Raw genomic sequence first — 21,753 nt, forward strand, 5'->3', positions numbered from 1 at the left:
TAACTTTTACTGAATCAGAGAATGATCAGTACAAAGAGCCTATTTGTTCCATTGTGCTTGTGTTGTCTCTTTGAAAGAATTATCTGATTCATATAACTCCCTGCCCTTTCACCATAGAGCTATAAATATTTCCATTCTAAGTGTGTGTTCAATTTATTTTGGAAGTTACTACTGAATCTGCTTCCACTATCCTTTCAGACAATGCAATGCAAATCACAATATTTCACTCCTCAAAACTCTCTCTCATTTTCACCCCCACTGGGATTTTTGCCAATTACTTTTATACCTGTCTCAGTTTACTGACGCTTCTACCACTGGAAAAAGTTTGACCTTATTTACTCTATCTAATCCCTTCATAAAATTAAACATATCAACCAAATCTTATCTTAGCCTTCTCTGCTTGAGGAGGCTAACCCCAGCTTCTCCAGTCTATCCATGTAACTGTAATCCCGCAACCCTGGAATAATTTCAAAAAATCTCTTCTGTACTCTCTCCAAAGCCTTCAAACTCTTCTCAAATTGTGGTGTCAGAACTGGACTCAATACCCCAATTGGGGCCAAACTAGTGTTTGATATAGGTTTAGCATAAATTCCTTGCTTTTGCACTCTATGCTTCTATTTATAAAGCCCAGGATCCTAAATGCTTTATTAACTGCTTCGCTAACCTGGCCTGCCACCTTCAAAGCTTTGTGTATAACATCCCCATGTCTCTATCTCCTTGCACCCCCTTTAAAATTGTATATTTGACATATGCCATATCTCCTCAAGTCCAAGTTATTAATTCTATCCAGACCAGATTACTTATCTACAACTCAAGTTGTACAACTTGTACAACTCAAGGCTCAAGTGGATCTCCTACTCTATTCCTACTCTGAGGACTTGACATCTTTCCTAATATGTGGTGTTCACAATATTGCAGCTAGCACCTAACCAGTAACTTAGAAAAAGTTTAGCATTAGGGACCAAGGGGACAATCTATGGGTGGAGCCAGAAGACACTGGTAGAGTGTTGAACGAATACTTCACATCCATCTTCACCCAAGAGAATGAGGATGAAGGTATCGAACTCAGGGAGAGAGACTGTGAGGTTCTTGAGCAAATTGATATAGGGAGTGACAAAGTATTGGAGGTGTTGGCAGGCTTAAAAGTGGACAAATCTCCAGCTCCGGATGATTTGTGTCCCAGACTGCTGAGGGGGGAAAGGGAGGAGATTACAGGGGCTCTGACCAAAATTTTTAATTCCTCTCTGGCCACGGGGGAGGTGCCAGAGGACTGGAGAACAGCTAATGTGGTTCCGCTATTTAAGAAGGGTTGTAGAGATAAGCCAGGGAACTACAGGCCAGCGAGTCTCACGTCAGTGGTTGGGAAACTATTGGAGAAAATTCTGAAGGAGAGAATCTATCTCCACTTGGAGAGGAGAGGTTTGATCAGGGATAGTCAGCATGGCTTTGTCAGAGGGAGGTCATACCTAACAAATTTGAATGAATTTTTTGAGGAGGTGACCAGGTGTGTAGATGAGGGTAGTGTAGCTGATGTAGTTTATATGGATTCCAGCAAAGCCTTTGACAGGGCCCCACATAGGAGACTTATAAAGAAGGCAAAATGCCTTCATGGGATACAGGGTAATTTGATAAGGTGGATTCAAAATTGGCTTAGTTGTAGGAGACAGAGGGTGATGACAGGAGGATGCTTTAGTGACTGGAAGCCAGTGTCCAGGGATCTGTACTGGGTCCCCTATTATTCGTCATTTATATAACGACAGATGACTACGTGGGGGGTAGGATTAGTAAATTTGCGGATGACACAAAGATTGGCCGGGTGGTTAACAGTGAGGTTGAGCATCTTGGGCTACAGGAAGATATAGACGGGATGGTCAAATGGGCAGATAAGTGGCAGATGGAATTTAACCCTGAAAAGTGTGAGGTGATACGCTTTGGAAGGAGTGATTTGACAAGGAAGTATTCAATGGACGGCATGACACTGGGAAGTTCTGAGGAACAAAGGGACCTTGGCGCGTGTGTCCATAGATCTCTGAAGGTGGAGGGGCATGTTAGTGGGGTGGTGAAAAAGGCATATGGGACACTTGCCTTTATCAATCGAGGCATGGATTACAAAAGTAGGGAGATCATGTTGGAGTTGTATAGAACCTTGGTGAAGCCACAGCTGAAGTTATCGCCACATTATAGGAAGGATGTGATTGCACTGGAGGGGGTGCAGAGGAGATTCACCAGGATGTTGCCTGGGATGAAACATTTAAGTTATGAAGAGAGGTTGGATAGACTTGGGTTGTTTTCGTTGGAGCAGAGAAGACTGAGGGGCGACCTGATCGAGGTGTACAAGATTATGAGGGGCATGGACAGGGTGGATAGGGAGCAGCTGTTCCCCTTAGTTGAAGGGTCAGTCAAGAGGGGACATAAGTTCAAGGTGAGGGGCAGGAGGTTGGGGGGTGGGGGGGAATGTGAGGAAAAACTTTTTTACCCAGAGGGTGGTGACAGTCTGGAATGTGCTGCCTGGGAGGGTGGTGGAGGTGAGTTGCCTCACATCTTTTAGAAAGTACCTGGATGAGCACTTGGCACGTCATAACATTTAAGGCTATGGGCCAAGTGCTGGTAAATGGGATTAGGTAGGTAGGTAGGTCAGGTGCTTCTCACTTGTCGGTGTATACTCGATGGGCCGAAGGGCCTCTTCTGTACTGTGTGATTACTTATTTTTGTACTCTATGCCTCTATTATAAAGCCATGGGCCTCAATGACTTTTTAAACAGCTTGATCAACTTGTCCTGTCACTTTCAATGATTTTTGTGCATAAACCCCAGGTCACTTTATTACTGCACTCCTTTTAAAATTGTACCCTTTAGTTTATATTGCCTCTCCTCTTTTGTCCTATCAAAATGCATCACTTCATACTTATTTGCATCAAATTCCATCTACGTGCCTACACATTTTACCAGTCTGTCTACATCTTCTTCAAGACTGTTACGATCCTCATCACTCTTTACGTCATTTCCAAATGTCATATCATCTGCAAACATTGAAATTATGTCCTATACATTCAAGTCCAGGTCATTAATATATCAACAAGAGCAGTGATCCAATACCAACCCCTGGGGATCACCACTGCATACTGCACTGTCCCAGTCTGAAAAACATGTGTGTCCCACTACACTCAGTGCCAATTTTATATCCACACTGTCACTGCCCCTTTAATCCCATTGGGTTTAATTATACTTACAAATCCACTGTGGTACTTTATCAAATGCCTTTTAGAAGCCCATATCAACAACATTCCACCATTTCCAGGGTGACAGAAGCATCTCAGACAATTTGCAGTCTTACCTTAAACAGCTGGCGCCCTATGTCCCCTTCTTCCCGAATCTGTGCCAAGTCATTCTCCAGTGTCACACACTGCTCCCTATACATGTCTGCCAATCGATGCGCTTGGTTTACTTGTTCCTCCAGTGCCTGGGAAAGGTAATTACAGTTAATGGGTACATTGGACATAGATTCCAGTACTTCAAATAACAAACAAAGATGATCCTTAGGGAGATGTTCCAGGTACAGGCTAGGTATATTCCAACAAGGGTAAAAGGCAAGGAAACCAAAGCTAGAGATCCTCGGAGAACAAGGGAGATAGAGAATATGATGCAACAAAAAAAAAAAAAATGGTATACTATGCATGTCGGGTGTATTCTTCAGATGAGAACCAAGCCAAATACAGTAAGTTAGGAGGGGAAAAGAAGACGAAAATAAGACTGGCAAAAAGAGAATATGACAATAAAATGGTAGTTAACATAAAAGGGAACCCAAAAGTCTTCTATAGGCATGTAACAGTAAGGGGTAGTAAGAAGTGCAGCATACTGGGGACAAAGAAAGTAATATATGCTTAGAAAGGGCTAGAATACTTAATAAGTGTGTTGTATCAGTGTTTACTCAGAAAGAGGATGCTGATAAAATATCGATAGAAGCAGAGAATGGTCAAGGTCATGGATGGGATGCAAGTTGAGAAGCGGGATATGCTGGCTATGCTTAGAGTGGATAAGTCATCTGGTCCAGATGGCTTATACTCCATGTTAACCAAAACAAAAACAAAAATACCTGGAAAAACTCAGCAGGTCTGGCAGCATCTGCGGAGAGGAGCACAGTTAACGTTTCGAGTCCGAATGACCCTTCAACAGAACTAAGGAAAAATAGAAAGAGAGGTGAAATATAAGCTGGTTTAAGGTGGGGTGGGATAAGTAGAGCTGGATAGAGGGCCAGTGATAGGTGGAGATAACCAAAAGATGTCACAGACAAAAGGTCAAAGAGGTGTTGAAGGTGGTGATATTATCTAAGGAATGTGCTAATTAAGGGTAGAAAGCAGGACGAGCAAGGTACAGATAGCCCTAGTGGGGATGGGGTGGGGTGAAGGAATCAAAAAAGGCTAAAAGGTAGAGATAAAACAATGGATGGAAATACATTTAAAAACAATGGAAGTAGGTGGGAAAAGAAAAATTTATATAAATTATTGGAAAAAAAAAGGGGGGCGGGGGGGGAGAGAATCGGAAAGGAGGTGGGGACGGAGGAGAGCGCTCATGATCTAAAATTGTTGAACTCAATATTCAGTCCGGAAGGCTGTAAAGTGCCTAGTCGGAAGATGAGGTGCTGTTCCTCCAGTTTGCGTTGGGCTTCACTGGAACAATGCAGCAAGCCAAGGACGGACATGTGGGCATGAGAGCAGGGTGCAGTGTTGAAGTGGCAAGCGACAGGGAGGTCTGGGTCATGCTTGCGGACAGACCGAAGGTGTTCTGCAAAGCGGTCACCCAGTCTGCGTTTGGTCTCTCCAATGTAGAGGAAACCTATTTGGGAGCAACGAATGCAGTAGACTAAATTGAGGGAAGTGCAAGTGAAATGCTGCTTCACTTGAAAGGAGTGTTTGGGCCCTTGGACGGTGAGGAGAGGGGAAGTAAAGGGGCAGGTGTTGCACCTTCTGCGGTTGCATGTGAAGGTGCCATGGCGGGGTGGTGATGGAGGAGTGGACCAGGGTTTCCCGGAGGGAACGATTCCTGCAGAATGCCGCCAGGGGGAGTGAAGGGAAGATGTGTTTGGTGGTGGCATCATGCTGGAGTTGGCGGAGGATGATCCTTTGAATGCAGAGGCTGATGGGGTGATAAGTGAGGACAAGGGGGACCCTATCATGGTTCTGGGAGGGAGAGGAAGGTGTGAAGGCAGATGCACGGGAGATGGGCCGGACACGGTTGAGGGCCCTGTCAACCACCGTGGGTGGAAAACCTCAGTTAAGGAAGAAGGAAGACATGTCAGAGGAACTGTTTTTGAAAGTGGCATCATCAGAACAGATGCGACGGAGGCGAAGGAACTGAGAGAATGGGATGGAGTCCTTACAGGAAGCGGGGTGTGAGGAGCTGTAGTCGAGGTAGCTGTGGGAGTCGGTAGGCTTGTAATGGATATTGGTGGACAGTCTATCACCAGAAATTGAGACAGAGAGGTCAAGGAAGGGAAGTGTCAGAGATGGACCATGTGAAAATGATGGAGAGGTGGAGATTGGAAGCAAAATTAATTAATTTTTCCAGGTCCAGATGAGAGCATGAAGCAGCACCAAAGTAATCATCGATGTACTGGAAAAAGAGTTGTGAGAGGGGGCCGGAGTAGGACTGGAACAAGGAATGTTCCACATACCCCATAAAGAGACAGGCATAGCTGGGGCCTATGTGAGTACCCATAGCCACACCTTTTATTTGGAGGAAGTGAGAGGAGTTTAAGGAGAAATTGTTCAGTGTGAGAACAAGTTCAGCCAGACGGAGGCGAGTAGTGGTGGATGGGGATTGTTCGGGCCTCTGTTCGAGGAAGAAGTGGAGAGCCATCAGACCATCCCGGTGGGGGATGGAGGTGTAGAGGGATTGGACGTCCATGGTGAAGAGGAGGTGGTTGGGGCCAGGGAACTGGAAATTGTTGATATGATGTAGGGTGTCAGAGGAATCACGGATGTAGGTGGGAAGGGACTGGACAAGGGGAGAGAGAATGGAGTCAAGATAGCAAGAAATGAGTTCTGTGGGGCAGGAACAGGCTGACATGATCGGTCTGCTGGGACAGTCCTGTTTGTGGATTTTGAGTAGGAGGTAGAAGTGGGCCGTCCGAGGTTGGGAGACTATCAGGTTGGAAGCTGTGGAAGGAAGATCTCCAGAGGAGATGAGGTCAGTAACAGTCCTGGAAACAATGGCTTGATGTTCAGTGGTGGAGTCATGGTCCAGGGGGAGGTAGGAGGAAGTGTCTGCGAGTTTATGCTCAGCCTCTGTGAGGTAGAGGTCAGTATGCCAGGCAACAACAGCACCACCCTTGTCAGCAGGTTTGATGACAATGTCAGGGTTGGACCTGAGAGAACGGAGTGCAGCAAGTTCAGAGAGAGACAGGTTAGAGTGGGTGAGAGGAGCAGAGAAATTGAGACGACTAACGTCACGCCGACAGTTCTCAATGAAAAGATCAAGAGAAGGTAAGAATCCAGAGGGAGGGAGAATATTGGAGTCGGGTAAAAGGATCCGTTGAGGACTCCGCCCAAAGAAGTGAGCACAGAGACGAAGGCGGCAGAAGAAGAGTTCAGCATCGTGTCGAGCCAAAAATTAATTGAGATGAGGGCATAAGGGTATGAAACTAAGTCTTTTTCTGAGCACTGAACGTTCAGCGTCGGAGAGGGGAAGGTCAGGGGGTATGGTGAATACACGGCCGGGGCTGGAATTAGAAGATGGGATGGGGGCAGAGGGACAGGCAGAGGTGGAGGGTCCTGGGTGGGTGTTGGTGTTGATGAGTTGTTGGAGCTTGCGTTCCTTTGCACCTGAAAGAAAGAGACAAAGTTTCTTGCTGAGGCGTCAGAAGAGACGAAGAATAAAATGAAACTGGGGGCACGCGCAGCTTTGAAAAAGGGTGCTGTGGTGCTGCTGGAGGGAGAGGTCGAGTGTGTTCATATGGTGGCGCATGGCACTGAGTGTGGATCTCAGAATACAACGAGAACAGCAGTCCGAGGTGCGTTGTATGTCCCGGAGATACTTGTAATCCTGGGTGGGTTCAAAACATGAGGGATGGAACTTCAGTTGAAATCCACGTGGGGTAAGTCGGAGACGGAGACAGTCACTGAGGAAGGAAATATGGCTGTGAAAGCGGGTTTTAGTAAACACCTTGTCAAACACCAGGAGAGAAATGGAAAGCAATGAAGGTGAACAAGGCAAAAGAGAGATACGAAAATCCTGACGGAAAGAAGAGCAATACTTCTTCAACGTAGGCATTCCTTGAAAAGAAGTGGCAGTCAATTAAACACTAAGATAAAAGCAAAAAACTGTGGATGCTGGAAATCCAAAACAAAAACAAAAACACCTGGAAAAACTCAGCAGGTCTGGCAGCATCTGCTGAGAGGAGCACAGTTAACGTTTCAAGTCTGAATGACCCTTCAACAGTGTATTCCATGTTGCTAGGTGGGACTGTAGACAGTGAAAGGGTTTACCAATCTTCCCTCGATGCATGGGAGGTCCCAGGTAGCAGGAGCGTAAGGACAGTCCTCATGACTACAGGCCAGTCAGCTTAACAATCAGTGGTGGATAAAGTTTTAGAAACGATAACCAGGGAAGAAAATCAACAGGCACTTGGAGAGATTTGAGTTAATTAAGAAGTGCCAGCACGGTTTTTAAAAGACAGATCATACTTGACTGATCTAATTCGATTTTTTGATGAAGTAACATAGATGGTTGACGAAGAGAAAGCAATGTTGACTGTATGGATTTTTAGGAAGTCTTTGACAAAGTATTGAATTCAAGAGCAGGGGAGTTATTCCGTTTGTACCATTATAAAGCTCTAGTTAGCCCACAACTAGAATATTACGTCCAATTTTAGTCACAATACTTTAGGGACGATGTGAGTGATAACCTTTCAGAGAGTGCAGAAATTTACGAAATTGTTCCAGGATGAGGGATTTTAACTACAAGGTTAGGTTGAAGAAGCTGGGGTTGTATTCCTTGGACCAAAGGAAAGTGAGGATAGGTTTGATAGAGGTGTACAAGATTGAGACAGGTTTAGGTAAAGTAGACAAAGAAAAGCTGTTCCCATTAGCTGATGATACAAGGACTGAGGGATGTAACATAATGGGTTAACTCTAACTGTTTAATATGCTAATCAGATACTGTGTACATCATCAAGAAGTGATGCAACATCCCATGGTTTGCTCTCTCTTATGTCCTCATGGAAGATGTAGCCACAGCAGTAAGCTGCATTCCAGTAAAGTTCATATTTTGTAGACCTTTGCAGGGTCAGTAAATATTCTGTATTAGAGTAACAATACCAAGAATATTATAGGAGACACAGGTTTTGAGCAAGAGATGTGTTTGGGGGCAGGGCGTGGGGTGATGTGAGCAAGAACTTTTTTTTTTTAAACACAGTAAGTGGTCATGACCTGGAACCCGCTGCCGACAAGGGTGTTGGAAGCAGAGATGATTAATAAGATCATAAGAAATAGGAGGAGCAGACCATTCAGCTCCTCGAGCCTGCTCCATCATTCAAGATCATGGCTGATTGGGTTGTGCCTGAACTCCACTTTGTTATCTGTCCCACATAACCCTTGACTCCTGTCCAACTTAGCCTTGAATATATTCAGTTGTAAGGAACATATCTTTCTATTTTCTGTTGGACTGCAGATTAAAATTACAATGGCTGCAGTTTGAAAGATATGTCCACTGGAACAGGGTGAGATATATATACAATGTTGCAGTCCTGGAACAGAGTGTGCCATGAAAGACAGGATGGTGCCGGAAAGGAGTCCTGGACCAAGGAGCTATCTGGAAACAAAGTTTTTAACTGGCTCCTGGCCATGTGACCAGTTTTGGAGAGAGAGCAGCGCTGCTGAATAGCTCCTAGCCCAAGAAAAACAAGACCTAAAACCGCTTTCTCCTGTGTGTGGAAGATTCCAGTAATTTCATAATAATAGCTAGCTGGCATTTTCTTCTCATATCTCTATACCCTGCTCTCTCTCTGAAAACCCCTGTCAAGAGGCAAAGGAGAAAATCACTGTTACAGACATTGAAAGGTAAGTGCTCAGCCAGTGAACTAAATACTGAAAGTACTGGAAGACCACCTTGTATCATCAACAAGAACTGAAAGGAATTTGGAAGACATCGATCAAAATCAGCCCATCGAATCCTGGAATTGGTGCTATTGAACTGTTTTATCCCACCCTTAAAATCCACGTTTTTGTGTCTTGTATGTGTGTGTATAGGGATTGAAGAAGGTGTGGCGTTTCAGTTGTAGTGTTAGAAATTAGCAGTTCATATTTCTTTCTTTTGCCACTGGTTAACGTCAGTTTGTTAAATAAACAGTTATTTACTTATTAAGTTTACAAACCTGGTACTCGTATTCTGTTAACTTAAATTAAACAGTTAGGTAGAATTGGGGCAATCTGGTGGTTTGGTCAAACTTTTCACATTTGTCGCGGCTCGGGGAACAGTGGGGCTTGATGTGACAGCATAGTCGTGGCACAATGACCCAGCCTCCATTGCTCTCTGGGAAAGAGAATTCCAAAGACTAACAACCCTCAGAGAAGAAATTTGTCCTCATCTCAGTCTTAAATGGGAAACAATTAGTTTTAAACTGTTCCCCCTAGTTCTAGTTTTTCCCCATGAGGGGAAACATCCATTCAGCATTTAACCTTGCCATGTCCCTTCAGGATCTTATATATTTCAGTTAGATCACATCTCATTCTTCTGAACTCCAAAACTACAAAAAGATGTTGGATGGGCACTTGAGGGAAATTAACTTACAGGGCTACACAGATAGAGCAGGACAATGCGATTGACTGGATTTTTCCAGAGAGAGCAGGCATGGACTTGATGGGCCGATTGGCCACCTTCTGTGCCATTATGACTCTATGACAACAGGCCCCATTTAGAGCTGTTAGGTTGCAATGCCAGTGACAGCGAGGCTAGCTGCCACTTGTTCCAAAGCAGCTCGGAATCCCATCACAACATTCCTTTATGGGCCAGGGACAATTGTTAACTTTGTAACTTGCATCCTCAGTTGTTAATCAGCCTCCCATTTCCTCTGCCATAGTACCTTGAAGATAGAAGTTAAAAATTGACCCTGCTTCCAAGGGTCACCTCCGACAGTTGATAACATTGTCAGTGCAGACACCCAGCTCCAGAGGTTAGAAATGGAGCAACAGCAATGTTCTGTGATGAAATCCATGGTTTGCAAGCTGTTGTTGACTGCACTGCGACTTCAAAACCTGTACTTTTTGAGACAGTTCTGAACTGAAAAAGAAACCAAACCCCAGGTTTCTGGAAATGCGAGGTGGGGTGTAACCCTGGTTTCCTGACTGTGACATCAGACTTCTGAAAAATCAGCCTGTGACATTCAGTTACTACAGAAAAAGAAACTGATTGGGGGGAAAAAAACAAAGCTGAGAGGTTAAAGTTCAGCCAGTGGCCGGAACAGCACTGCTAAAATAAAGAATGAAAACTGAAGCCCATGTTTGGCAGTCAGGATAGTGAAATAAAATTACTCCCGCTACTTCAGATTTTACCAAAGCTGGCCATACCGTATACTGGGGTGATTTTGAGTGGTCAGAAGGGATTCTGGGGAACTTACGCCATAGGATTGTTGTGAGCAGAGTTAAGGAGGTTCTGCAGAAGTGCGTCTTTTTGGCAGTAACTTTTACAACTGCCTTTCTGCTGCCCTGTTTCTAATGGGGAGGTGTAAATAAAGCTAGTTCAATAATGGCTGCCTACAATTTCATTCTTAGCCATGCCATAATAGGGGTCCAAAATCTCACTAATTTCAGCATATTCCATAGTACTGGGGTCTCACGGACAACATTGGTTAGACACACATCAAAATTAATTAATCCTCATCTACTATTTTATTCGCATCCAGCCAAATGCGAAACCTTCGTTTTGAATTACACCAGGCCTCCTCAGGTTGAAGTTGCCCGTTTTCCCCAAATATGCCTTCAGTGTCATTTTTTTTCAATTACTGTGCTGACTCACTGAGCTATACTTGAACATAATGTGCACAGAGAGCAGTCTTTCAAAATTCCACAAAGTCAACTTTAGAAGTTCCAAGAAGTATGTCATTCTATTCTCAAATGAAATGTAAAAAAGCGCACTGAGAAAGGACCAGCACACGCTCAAACTGCAGGCAACCATTATTTACACCCTCCCAACAGAAACAGGGAGGGCAGCGGAGAGGCAATAACCATGTCTGGGGAACTCAGATTGGGTAAAGTTGTTCTCAGAGGCAACTTGGTGTCTAAATCCTGCATGAGGAGGAGTTGAACTCTACCAGGGGGAAGAGTTGTGAAGGACTTTGGACTGCTCATAGTGCAACGTTATATACTAAGGGGACTGTCAGTAAATCCGTGAGATCTATTTGTGTTGTGTTGACTATTAAAGTGTAATTTATAGTCTTTAAATACAATTTGCCATTAATTCATGTTTAATTTATGTTGATTTTGGTTTGATTGTTGTCCATCGTTTTTTCTCCCATTGGGATTGTTTGGGAAATTTGGTTCTTTTCCATTATTGGTCTCCACAGGAATCCTAGCCATTCCCTCTAATTTCCATTCACTGCATTTACCTCTTTTCTTGCATTGTGTGGTCTCTTTAAGACTACTGCACAACCAACCATCTTAAAGGGACTGCTGCTTCTGCACAGCCTATTTATCCCAAGTGGCACATTCCCAATCGTCAAGAGCAAAAATAAGCCAGAGGTTATACACCCAACCCATGATTAGGGATAAGTATCAATTAATTAATAACCAAAATAAATGTGGAAACTTTAATCACAGGTTTCTTCTTTCAGGCACAGGTGATGCTGGAAGCCTGTGTCTATCCAGGAGGCTAGGCTGGGTTGAGCTGTCAAAGAGGCGGGTTTGTAAGATGTAGGAGATGAAGCAGCAGAAGAGTTAAGGAGTGAATTTCAAGATACAGGACTCAGGTAACTCAATGCATGGTTACCACTATCAGAGTAAGGAGTTGTCCGGTAGAACAGCGTTGGGGAGGCTGGCGGGGCAGGGAGATAGCTGTAGGGATAGGACATTGCAGTGTTGAAGGGAGTCAGTCAGAATGTTTGGAAACGTTGGGATATCCAGAGCCGAGAAGAGGGGTGATAGATGAACAGCACTTGGGTGTGGGAAACGAAACAGAGGGCACGGTTTTTAATGAGTGAAGTTAAAGCATGGAAGCCAATCACTAGAGGATTGTAGTGATCAAGTTAGTAGAGAGGGTATGAAGTTAATGCTGGAGAACTGAAATAAACTTAGCCATTTCTTTATTTTTAAGTATTCAATAAAAGGGTACTGGGGCTCAAAAGGATTACAATAAAACTGCATTAAAAATGATGAGCTATGCTAATATTTAATTCCCACATGACCCTCCAGCCACCTTCATTGCCTCTTCCCACCTTTGCCTTATTCCCTCAATATTTTTCTCCTCTATATGCATTAAGGCTCCCTTTGAATGCAGCAATGTTAACTGCTTCACTCTATGTAAAAGTGAATTCTACATTTTCATCACTTAAAAAAAATAATCTTACTATTTCCTAATCTGTTGGAGGCTATACTTATGGCTCCTTATTCTGGATTCACCCAGAAGTGGAAGCAGTTTCTCTACACCCACTCTATCAAACTCCATCATAATTTTGAAGGCCTTTTGTTTATCCACTCTCTGCTGAGCCTGCACCAACTTTTTCCAAACTTTCTGCCATTGGTTCAATATCATTTTTGTAAAATGGAGACTTGAATTGCTTGCAGCACTGCAAGTGTGCTCTGATCATGGTTCTATATAAATTTAACACTTTTTCCCTGCTTTGGTAATCTACTCTTCCAGAAATGAACTCCAGTACTTTGTTTGCACTCTATGTCATTAACAACCTGTGTTGCTTCTTTTAGTGATTTATATATCTGTATACCTCTCTAACCATTTAGTTTTTTAACTGAAATGTAAAAAAAAAGGTTTACGATTTTTCTTGCTGAAGCTCTTTGAAACAGGGCATGCTACCTTTATTTCCTCACTTTGTATCCGTTGTATCTCATGTTCCATAGGCGACTCTTGAAGCAATTGCATCTCAGGGTCGCAGCCTCTATTTCTCAGCTCACTGTGCCTGTCCAGCTCCTGCAACAGATGATCCTTCTCAGCCATCCACACTTTTTCAGCATCTCGACCCTCAAATTTCAGCTGCAGGAAGTCTCTGGTACTCTCATAAAGTAGATTCTGAGTCTTGTGCAGTCTGGGAGGAATGCAAACCATTTGACACTCAGTTCTGAGAATTTTGTTTTCCCTCCTCTTCAAGGCCAACATAGGCAAAGGAAGTAACTGATATACTTAGGTATTTGATCTGCAGTTCCAATTAGAGCCACTGAAATAAACACAAATTCCGAATATCCAGTTCTGTTTAACACCCATCCCTGCTACTGACATGATATCCACTTCTACTCAACGACACCACATCCCTCAATATCAAGTTCAATTTAATACACTCCCTGATATCCAATTCGACAAATCCCTACCCAGACCAGCACCAGACCTCTTCAAAGGTTATCTCCACACATAATGGACTCCCAAAGAAAGGTCTCCTCACCCAACTGATCCTCATAAACATATTACCATACTGAGATCCATGTTTTCGTCCAGATGAAAAGATGACGCAAAGTCAGAAGGACTCTGGGGCCAAGTAATAAATCTATGCCCCCTGGTTATTGATCCCTCCATCAAGAGGAAAAGTTCCTTCCTGTTTACCCTACCTATGCCCCTCATAATTTTGTACACCGCAATCACGTCCCCCCTCAATCTCCTCTGCTCCAGGGAAAATAACCCCAGTCTATCCAATCTCTCCTCATAACTAACACTGTCCAGCCCAGGCAACATCCTGGTAAATCTCCTCTGCACTCTCTCTAGTACAATCACATCCTTCCTATAATGTGGATTCCAGAACTGCATGCAATACTCTTGCTCTGGCCTAACCAGCATTTTATACAGTTCCAGCATAACCTCCCTGCTCTTATATTCTACGCCTCAGCTAATAAAGGCAAGTGTCCCTTATGCCTTCTTAACCACTTATCTGCCTGTCCCGCTACCTTAAGGGACCGGTGGACATGCACACCAAGGTCCCTCTGATCCTCGGTACTTCCTACTTCCCACGGTCCTACCATTCATCGTGTATTCCCATGCCTTGTTTGTCCTGCCCAAGTGCATCACCTCACACTTACCTGGATTAAATTCCATTTGCCACTGATCAGCCCATCTATATCCTCCTGTAATCTAAGGCTATCCCCCTCACTATTTACCACCCCACCAATTTTCGTGTCATCCGCGAACTTAATGATCTACCCTTCTATATTCAAGTCTAAATCATTTATATATATATACCACAAACAGCAAGGGACCCAACACAAATCCCTGTGGAACCCCACCGGACACAGGCATCCAGTCACAAAAACACCCCTTGACCATCACACTCTGCTTCCTGCCACTCAGCCAATTCTGGATCCAATTTGTCAAATTGCCTTGGATCCCATGGGCTCTTACCTTCATTATCAGTCTCTCAAGCAGGACCTTATCAAAAGCCTTGTTTGAAGTCCAAGTAGACTATGTCAAATGCATTGCCCTCATCTGCACACCTGGTCACCTCTTTGAAAAATTCAATCAAATTGGTCAGACATGACCTCCCCTTAACAAAACCATGCTGACTGTCCTTGATTAATCCCTGCCTCTCCATTCTGTCCCTCAGAATGGTTTCCAATAGTTTCCCCACCACTGAGGTTAGCTGACTGGCCTGTAGTTCCCTGGTTTATCCCTTCCTCCCTTCTTGAATAATGGTACCACATTGGCTATCCTCCAGTCCTCTGGCACTTTCCTGTGGTCAGAGAGGTATTGAAAACAATTGCCAGTGCCCCTGCTATCTCCTCCCTTGCCTCACTCAACAGACTGGGATACATTTCATCCAGACCTGGAGATTTATCTACTTTTAAGCCTGCCAGACCACTTAGAACCTCCTCCCTTTCTAAGCTAATTTCTTTAATTATATCAGTTATGATTTCCATACCCATGTCGTCCCTCTCACTTGTGAACACCGACACAAAGTATTCATTTAGAACCCTACCTACGTTTTCCGGCTCCACACACAAATTACCACTATGGTCCTTAATGGGTCCTACTCTTTCCCTAGTTATCCTTTTACTCTTAACGTACTTGTAAAATAACTTTGGATTTTCTTTTATTTTACCTGCCAATGTTTTTTCATGCCCCCTTTTAGTTCTTCTAATTTCCTTAAGTTCCCCCTTACACATTCTATACTCCTCTGGGGCTTCCGCTGTTTTGAGCCCTCGGTATCTGCCATAAGCCTCCCCTTTTCTCATTATCCAATCCTGTAAAAAAAAAAGAGCTGACATTGAGTCCTTATGACTCTTCCTCAACTCTGAAGAGTCATATGGATTCGAAACATTAACTTTTTTTTTTCTCCACAGATGCTGTTAGACCTACTAAGTTTTTCCAGCATTTTTTGTTATTGTTTCAGACTAGTTCTCATTATAGTTTGATCAAAGCTCTGTATGCTTTGACCTTTACTCCTAATGCTCAATTGTTTTGGCAAAGGAGATCAATACCCAACTGGGTTTGTATACTGCTGCTCTTTGTTGGTTGACCATGTTGAGTCGGTTAACTCCCTCAGGTTTCTATTAACTTTATTTATTAACTCAGCACCAGATTGTTTTTGTGCTGCCCATTGCTTCATCCTGTGTGCTAAACCTCCTGTTAAACTCCACTGGCTACTCTTCAATTCACTTACTGACTGCTTCGGTCAATTCTGAGTTGCGATCTCCATCCTTCCTAGTTTAGCATCTCCTGCATTTTTGACCAATTGGATTTGATTTCCAAGTCAGATCATTTAAGTAAATTCCAAACAGTGGTGATCTCAGCACCAACACCTGCAGCATCCATTCAGTAGTTACCCAGCCCCATCCTAACATAGCTCCTCCAACAAATACCATATTTCATTTACTTGTGGGATGTCAACATGTAGGAGGTGCTGGCAGCATTTATTGCTGATCTCTAACTGCCCTTGAGAAGATGGTAAACTGCATTCCAATACTACTGAGGTCCTGTGATGTAGGTACACAGTGCTATTAGGAAGTTTGATCCAGTGACAATGAAGGAACGGCAATATAATTCCAAGTAAGGGTGCTGTGTGTCTTGAAGGGAACTTGCAGATGGTGGTGCTCCCATATGTCTATTGCCCTTGTTCTTCTAGGTGGCAGAGGTTGAAGGTTTGAAAAGTGCTGTCGAAGGAGGCCTGTAGAATTGCTGTAGTGCATTTTGTAGATGGGACATACTGCTGCCACTGTTCAAGGTGGTGGAGGGAGTGAATGTTTAAGGTGGTGAGCATTATTGGAGCTGTACTCATCCTGGCAAGTGGGAAGTAATCCATCACACTCCTGGCTTGTGCCTTGTAGGTGGTGAACTTTGGGGAGTCAAGATAATCGCTGCAGAATTCCCAGCCTCTCACCTGCTCTTATTGCTACAGTATTCATATAGCTGATCTAGTTAAGTTTCTGGTCAATGGTGACTTCCAGGATGTTGACATTGGGGGATTCAGCTCTTGAATTTCAAGGAAAGGTAATTAGATTCTCTCTCTTGTTGGAGAGGTTCACTGCCCGGCACAAATGTTACTTGGCACCTCTCAGCCAATTCTTGAATGTAATACAGGTCTTGCTGTGGGTATAAGAAAATAAATAGGAGGAGGTGGTCCCTCGAGCCTGTTCCACCATTCAACTCAATTTTCCTGCCGCTCCCCATCTCCCTTAATTCCCTGAAATACCAAAAATCTGTATCCCAGCCTTAAATACATTGTGATGGAGCATCCACAACCCCCTGGGGTAGAGAATTCCAAAGATTCACATGGAGACCAAAACAGCACACTGTACTCAATATGTGGTCCCACCAAAGGCCTGTACATCAACTACTTCAGTATCTGAGAAGCTGCAAATTGTACTGAACAGGGCGCAATCATCAGCGAACATCCCCACTTCTGACCTTATGAAAGGTCATTGATGAAGCAGCTGAGGATGTTACAGCCTAGGACACTACCCTGAGGAACACGTGCAGCAATGCCCTGGGGCTGAGATGATTGCTTTACAACAACCAGAACCATCTTCCTTTGTGCCAAGTACGGCTCCAAACAACGGAGAGCTCCTTGCCCCCCACCCCCACCCCAACACCACAACGATTCCCATTGACTTCAATGTTACTAAAGCTCCTTGATGTCACACTTAGTCAAATGCTGCCTTGATGTCAAGGGCAGGTGCTCTCACCTCACAATCAGCTCTTTTGTCCACGTTTGAACCAAGGCTGCAAGGAGATCAGGAGCTGGGTGGCCATGATGGAACCCAAACTGAGCTTCAGTGAGGTTATTGCTGAGTAAGCATCACTTGAAAGCACTAACACCTGTCACATTTCTGATGATTGAGACTAGATTGATGGAGTGGTAATTGACAAAATAGGATTTCTTCATCTTTTTGTGGACAAGGCATGTGGGCAATTTTCCACACTGTCTGGTCGATAACTGTGTTGTAGCTTTGAACAGCTTGGCTACCAATGCGGCTAGTTCTGGAGCACAAGTTTTCAGTACTACAGCCAGGATGCTGTCAGGGCCCATAGCCGTTGTTCTATTCAGTGCAATTGGCTGTTTCTTGCTAAGGCATATACTGAATTGAAACGACTGAACACTGGCATCTTTGATGCTGGGGAACTCAGGAGGAAGCCGAGATGGATCATCCACATGGCATTTCTTGCTGTTTGTCTTCTAACCTTTGCTGCCAAGATTTTGCCTGAATTCCCTCAAACTTTTTTTCTGCTAAACTCAGTCTTTCATGTGGAACTTTGTCAAATAGTTTTCCGGAAGCCTGGATACACCACAATATGGAGCTTGCCACATTCCACGGTGGGTCATTTCCTCAAAGGAGGAGAGAAGGTTAGTCAGACGGAATCTTCCCATTCTGATTCCATGCTTAATCTTGTTCATGAAGTTATCAGTGCACAGGTGCCCTCGAGTAAGGCAGAGCTACCTGGTTGAAGTATCAGATATCTGATCCATCATTAGGGGCCAACATGGTTCATTAGGTGCATCAGCTAAGAGTCAAACAGACCTGCTGAGCACAGTCACCATAATAAAAGATGGTGTATGCAGTTACAGAGCTGACTGGAAAAGGTCTGGCCTGACCTTCAGACAGGACCACACCAGGTTATTGTCAATGATCTCAGGTGATATGGGCTCCATGCTGGAAACAGTAGCATGGCAGTTATATTGTTGGACTAGTAATCCAGAGGCTTGGACTAATGATTCAGAGAGAGAAGTTCAGGTCCCACCTCAGCAGCTGGGGAATTTAAATCTAGTTAATTAAATAAATTGGAAATAGAATGTATTTACTGTAAAAACCCATTTAGTTTACTAATGCTCTTTAGGGAAGTATGACTGCCATCCTGCCATACCCACAGCACTGTAGTGGCTCTTAACCGCCCTGAAATGGACTAGCAAGCAACAATTTGTATTTATAATGTAATAAAACAACTCAAGGCACTCTACAGGGCCATTCTAGAACAAAATTTGACACTGAGACACAGTTGGATATTAGGGCAAGCAATCACTAATGGAATTAATTGCTCACTAATGTCATTTAGGGAAGGAAATCTGCCATCCTTACCTGGTCTGGCCTACACGTCATTCCAGACCCACAGCAATGTGGTTGACTCTTAAATGCCCTGGGCAATTAGGGATGGGCAATAAATGCTGGCTGAGCCAGAGACGCCCACATACCATGAATGAATATTTTTTTTAAATAAAAAGATTGGACAAAGAGGTAGTTTTTAAGGAGCGACTTAAAAAGAGGAGGGTGGCATAGAGGTTTAAGGAGGGTACTCCAGAGCCTTGAGGCTTGAAAATGAAGGCACGGCTACTAATGGTGGAGTGCTGAAAATTGGAGACGCGGAAGAAGCAAGAATTGGAAGAACAAAGAGAACTTGCAAGATTGTAGGGGTGGAGAATAGAGATAGGGAGGGCTGAAAGGATTTGAAACAAGGGTGAGAATTTTAAAATCGAGGCCACAGTTGTCAAGGTCACCACCACCTTCTTGGTGGCAATTAGAGATGGGCAATAAATGCTGGGTTTTCTAGCAACGCCCACATCCTGTGAATGAATAATAACAGCAACAGCTCTCAATTTAAAAAAATACTTCAGCTGGATTTCTTCAACATGTGGAAACTATAAATCAATCCTTCACAGTCACAGAGCCCCCTCTTCGCATCCCCCACTCCCACCATCACAATCCCAACCCATCTCCAGTCACCGGGCTTCCCTTCCCCCGTTTCACAGCTCAAATCCGTGCCCTGAGGGTTCCCCTCCTCCCTCAACTCAAACCCATCCCAATTACTGGGCTCTTCCCCCCACCGCCCTCACAACCCAAATCATCCCCAGGATTAGGGCTCCCCTCTCCCTGCAAGCCCATAGTGCTTCCCTGTCTCTAAACTCACCCCTCCTCACATTGCTTTCTTCCCCAACAGGAATACGTGCCAAGGTGCAGGTAGGACCAGCATCTACCCCTCCAAATTACTGTCTCCTATCACTATCCCACTCCTTTTCCTACACCCACCAGAATGACCTCCTCTGCTGTTGTCAGTTTGCTCATCTACTCTGCAGACTTTGACCTCTTCACACACGCAGCAAGAACTTCCCACCTTTTCGATCAGGTCAAAGGCCAAAGTTGCTCCATCACTGCTTGTGAGGTCCCCTTTCAGCTTGACCACTAGCCGGTGTTGTACCACTTTCTAACCTAAGTGACTGCCTCCTGAATCAAAGTGTCCAGGTAACTCTAAAATAAAAGCAAAATCCTGTGGATGTTGGCAACCTGAAATAAAAACAGAAAGTGCTGGAAAAATTCAACAGGCCTGGCAGCAGATGTGGAGAGAGAAACAGAATTATGTTTCAAGTTCAATATGACACTTCTTCAGAACTCTGGAAGAAGAGTCATATTAGGCTCGAAACGTTAACTCTGTTTCTCTCTCCACAGATGCTGCCAGGCCAGCTGAATTTTTCCAGCACTTCTTGTTTTTATTTGTCCAGGTAACTCTCCCTGTCCCTGATGTCCTGCAAAATTTGCACCTCAAGCTTCAGCTCTGAGCTGAAGTTCCTCAAAGTGCACACTTACTGCAAATGTGGTTGCCCATGATCAGAAATATTTTTCACAAACTGCCACATGCTGCAGTTGCAGCACACCACCTGTCCTGTCATTTCTATGTAATCTGGTTTCATTTGATTGAAGTTTATGCATTTAATCAACTTAAGTTTTTAAACTAATTACTTGTTATAATTTAAGTTATGAGTAAGTAAACATTTACTTCTAAACTTACTCCTATCCCTGCTTTTTGTGCTATGACATGACTGATATGTTTCTTGTGTCGTTCATCTCTCTTTACTGCTTGCCATGCTTCTGTTTAAATACTTGGGCCTCCTTCCATAATGCTCTCTGCTCTTCCAGCTCACTCAACAGCCATTGTCTTCAGCCTCTTCAAAAAACCTCCCTAACTTGTGACCTCCTCCAGCCCACAACCCTCCAAGAAATCTACACTTCCCCCAATTCTTGCCTCTTCTGCACCCCCAATTTTAAATGCCTGAGTACTGCCTTGCTTTCAGCAGCCTAACTCTGGAATTCTCTTCCTCAACCTCTCTGCCTCACTATTCCTTCTTTTAAGACACTCCTTAAAACCTACCTTTTGCTTTGCAACTTTTGGTCATCTGCCCTAGCATCTCCTTATGTGGCTCTGTGTCAAATTTTGTTCAATAATGTGTTAAGGATCCTTCAGACATTTTACCATGTTAAGTTGCTATATAAATAAAAGCTGTTGCTGCTATTGGCTCAGCCTATATCACTAGTCAATTTGCCAATTGGGGGAGGCGGTGGCATAGCGGTATTGTCATTGCACTAGTATTCCAGAGACTCAGGGTAATCCTCTGAGGACCCAGGTTCAAATCCCACCACAGCAGATGGTGGAATTTCAATTCAATAAAAATATGAAATTAAAAGTCTAATGGTGACCATGAAATCATTGCCCATTTACGTAAAAACCCATCTGGTTCACCAATGTCCTTTAGGGACATTAAAATCTGCTGTCCCTTACTTGGTCTGGCCTACATGTGACTCCAGACCTACAGCAATGTGGTTGACACTCAAATGCCCTCGGAACAAGGGCAATTAGGGATGGGCAATAAATACTGGCCCAGCCAGTGATGAATTAAAAAAAAGTCCTGGGATGCCTTCCTCGATCAAAGTCTAGGAGCACACCACATTAGACCCATTATTGTTCAACACTGCACCCTGTCCTCATCACAGGCCTGCAGTAGATTATATAATCAAACAATGATTAACAGCAATCACTGGTTGTTGCACTCTACATTAACTTACTTGTCTGTCAGAGATTTGATTTTGTCTTTATCCCGTTCATGCTGCACATGTGCCTCCTCCATACGAATCCTTCGATCTTCCAACAACGCATCAATTTGATCTTTCGCCAATTGTGTTTGCTCCTGCAACTGGGACTGCAAGGCTTCAACCTTGGAGAGGTGGGGAAAACATGAAAAGCAAACAATAAGTGGCAATATCAACACCAAAGAATGCTGCTGATCAGCAGTGTAATATACACACTACAAAGACTGTTAAATATGGAAAAACCCGGGCAGAACTCAAAA

The 21,753-nt window shown here is 43.9% G+C and overlaps 1 protein-coding gene across 1 annotated transcript in view; it reads right to left on the reverse strand.

Annotated features, from left to right (window-relative positions):
* ccdc77 (coiled-coil domain containing 77) overlaps positions 1-21,753 on the reverse strand; it is an 85,425-nt gene that overhangs the window by 23,394 nt on the left and 40,278 nt on the right. The window contains exons 6-8 of the mRNA XM_078567542.1: positions 21,470-21,618; positions 13,020-13,248; positions 3,334-3,459 (exon numbers count right to left, since the gene is read on the reverse strand). Of these exons, the coding sequence (XP_078423668.1) occupies positions 3,334-3,459; positions 13,020-13,248; positions 21,470-21,618 (504 nt within the window). The remainder of the gene's footprint in view (positions 1-3,333; positions 3,460-13,019; positions 13,249-21,469; positions 21,619-21,753) is intronic.

Source organism: Cetorhinus maximus, chromosome 22 (genome assembly GCF_964194155.1).
Source record: "Cetorhinus maximus chromosome 22, sCetMax3.hap1.1, whole genome shotgun sequence".
Classification (NCBI taxonomy): domain Eukaryota; kingdom Metazoa; phylum Chordata; class Chondrichthyes; order Lamniformes; family Cetorhinidae; genus Cetorhinus; species Cetorhinus maximus.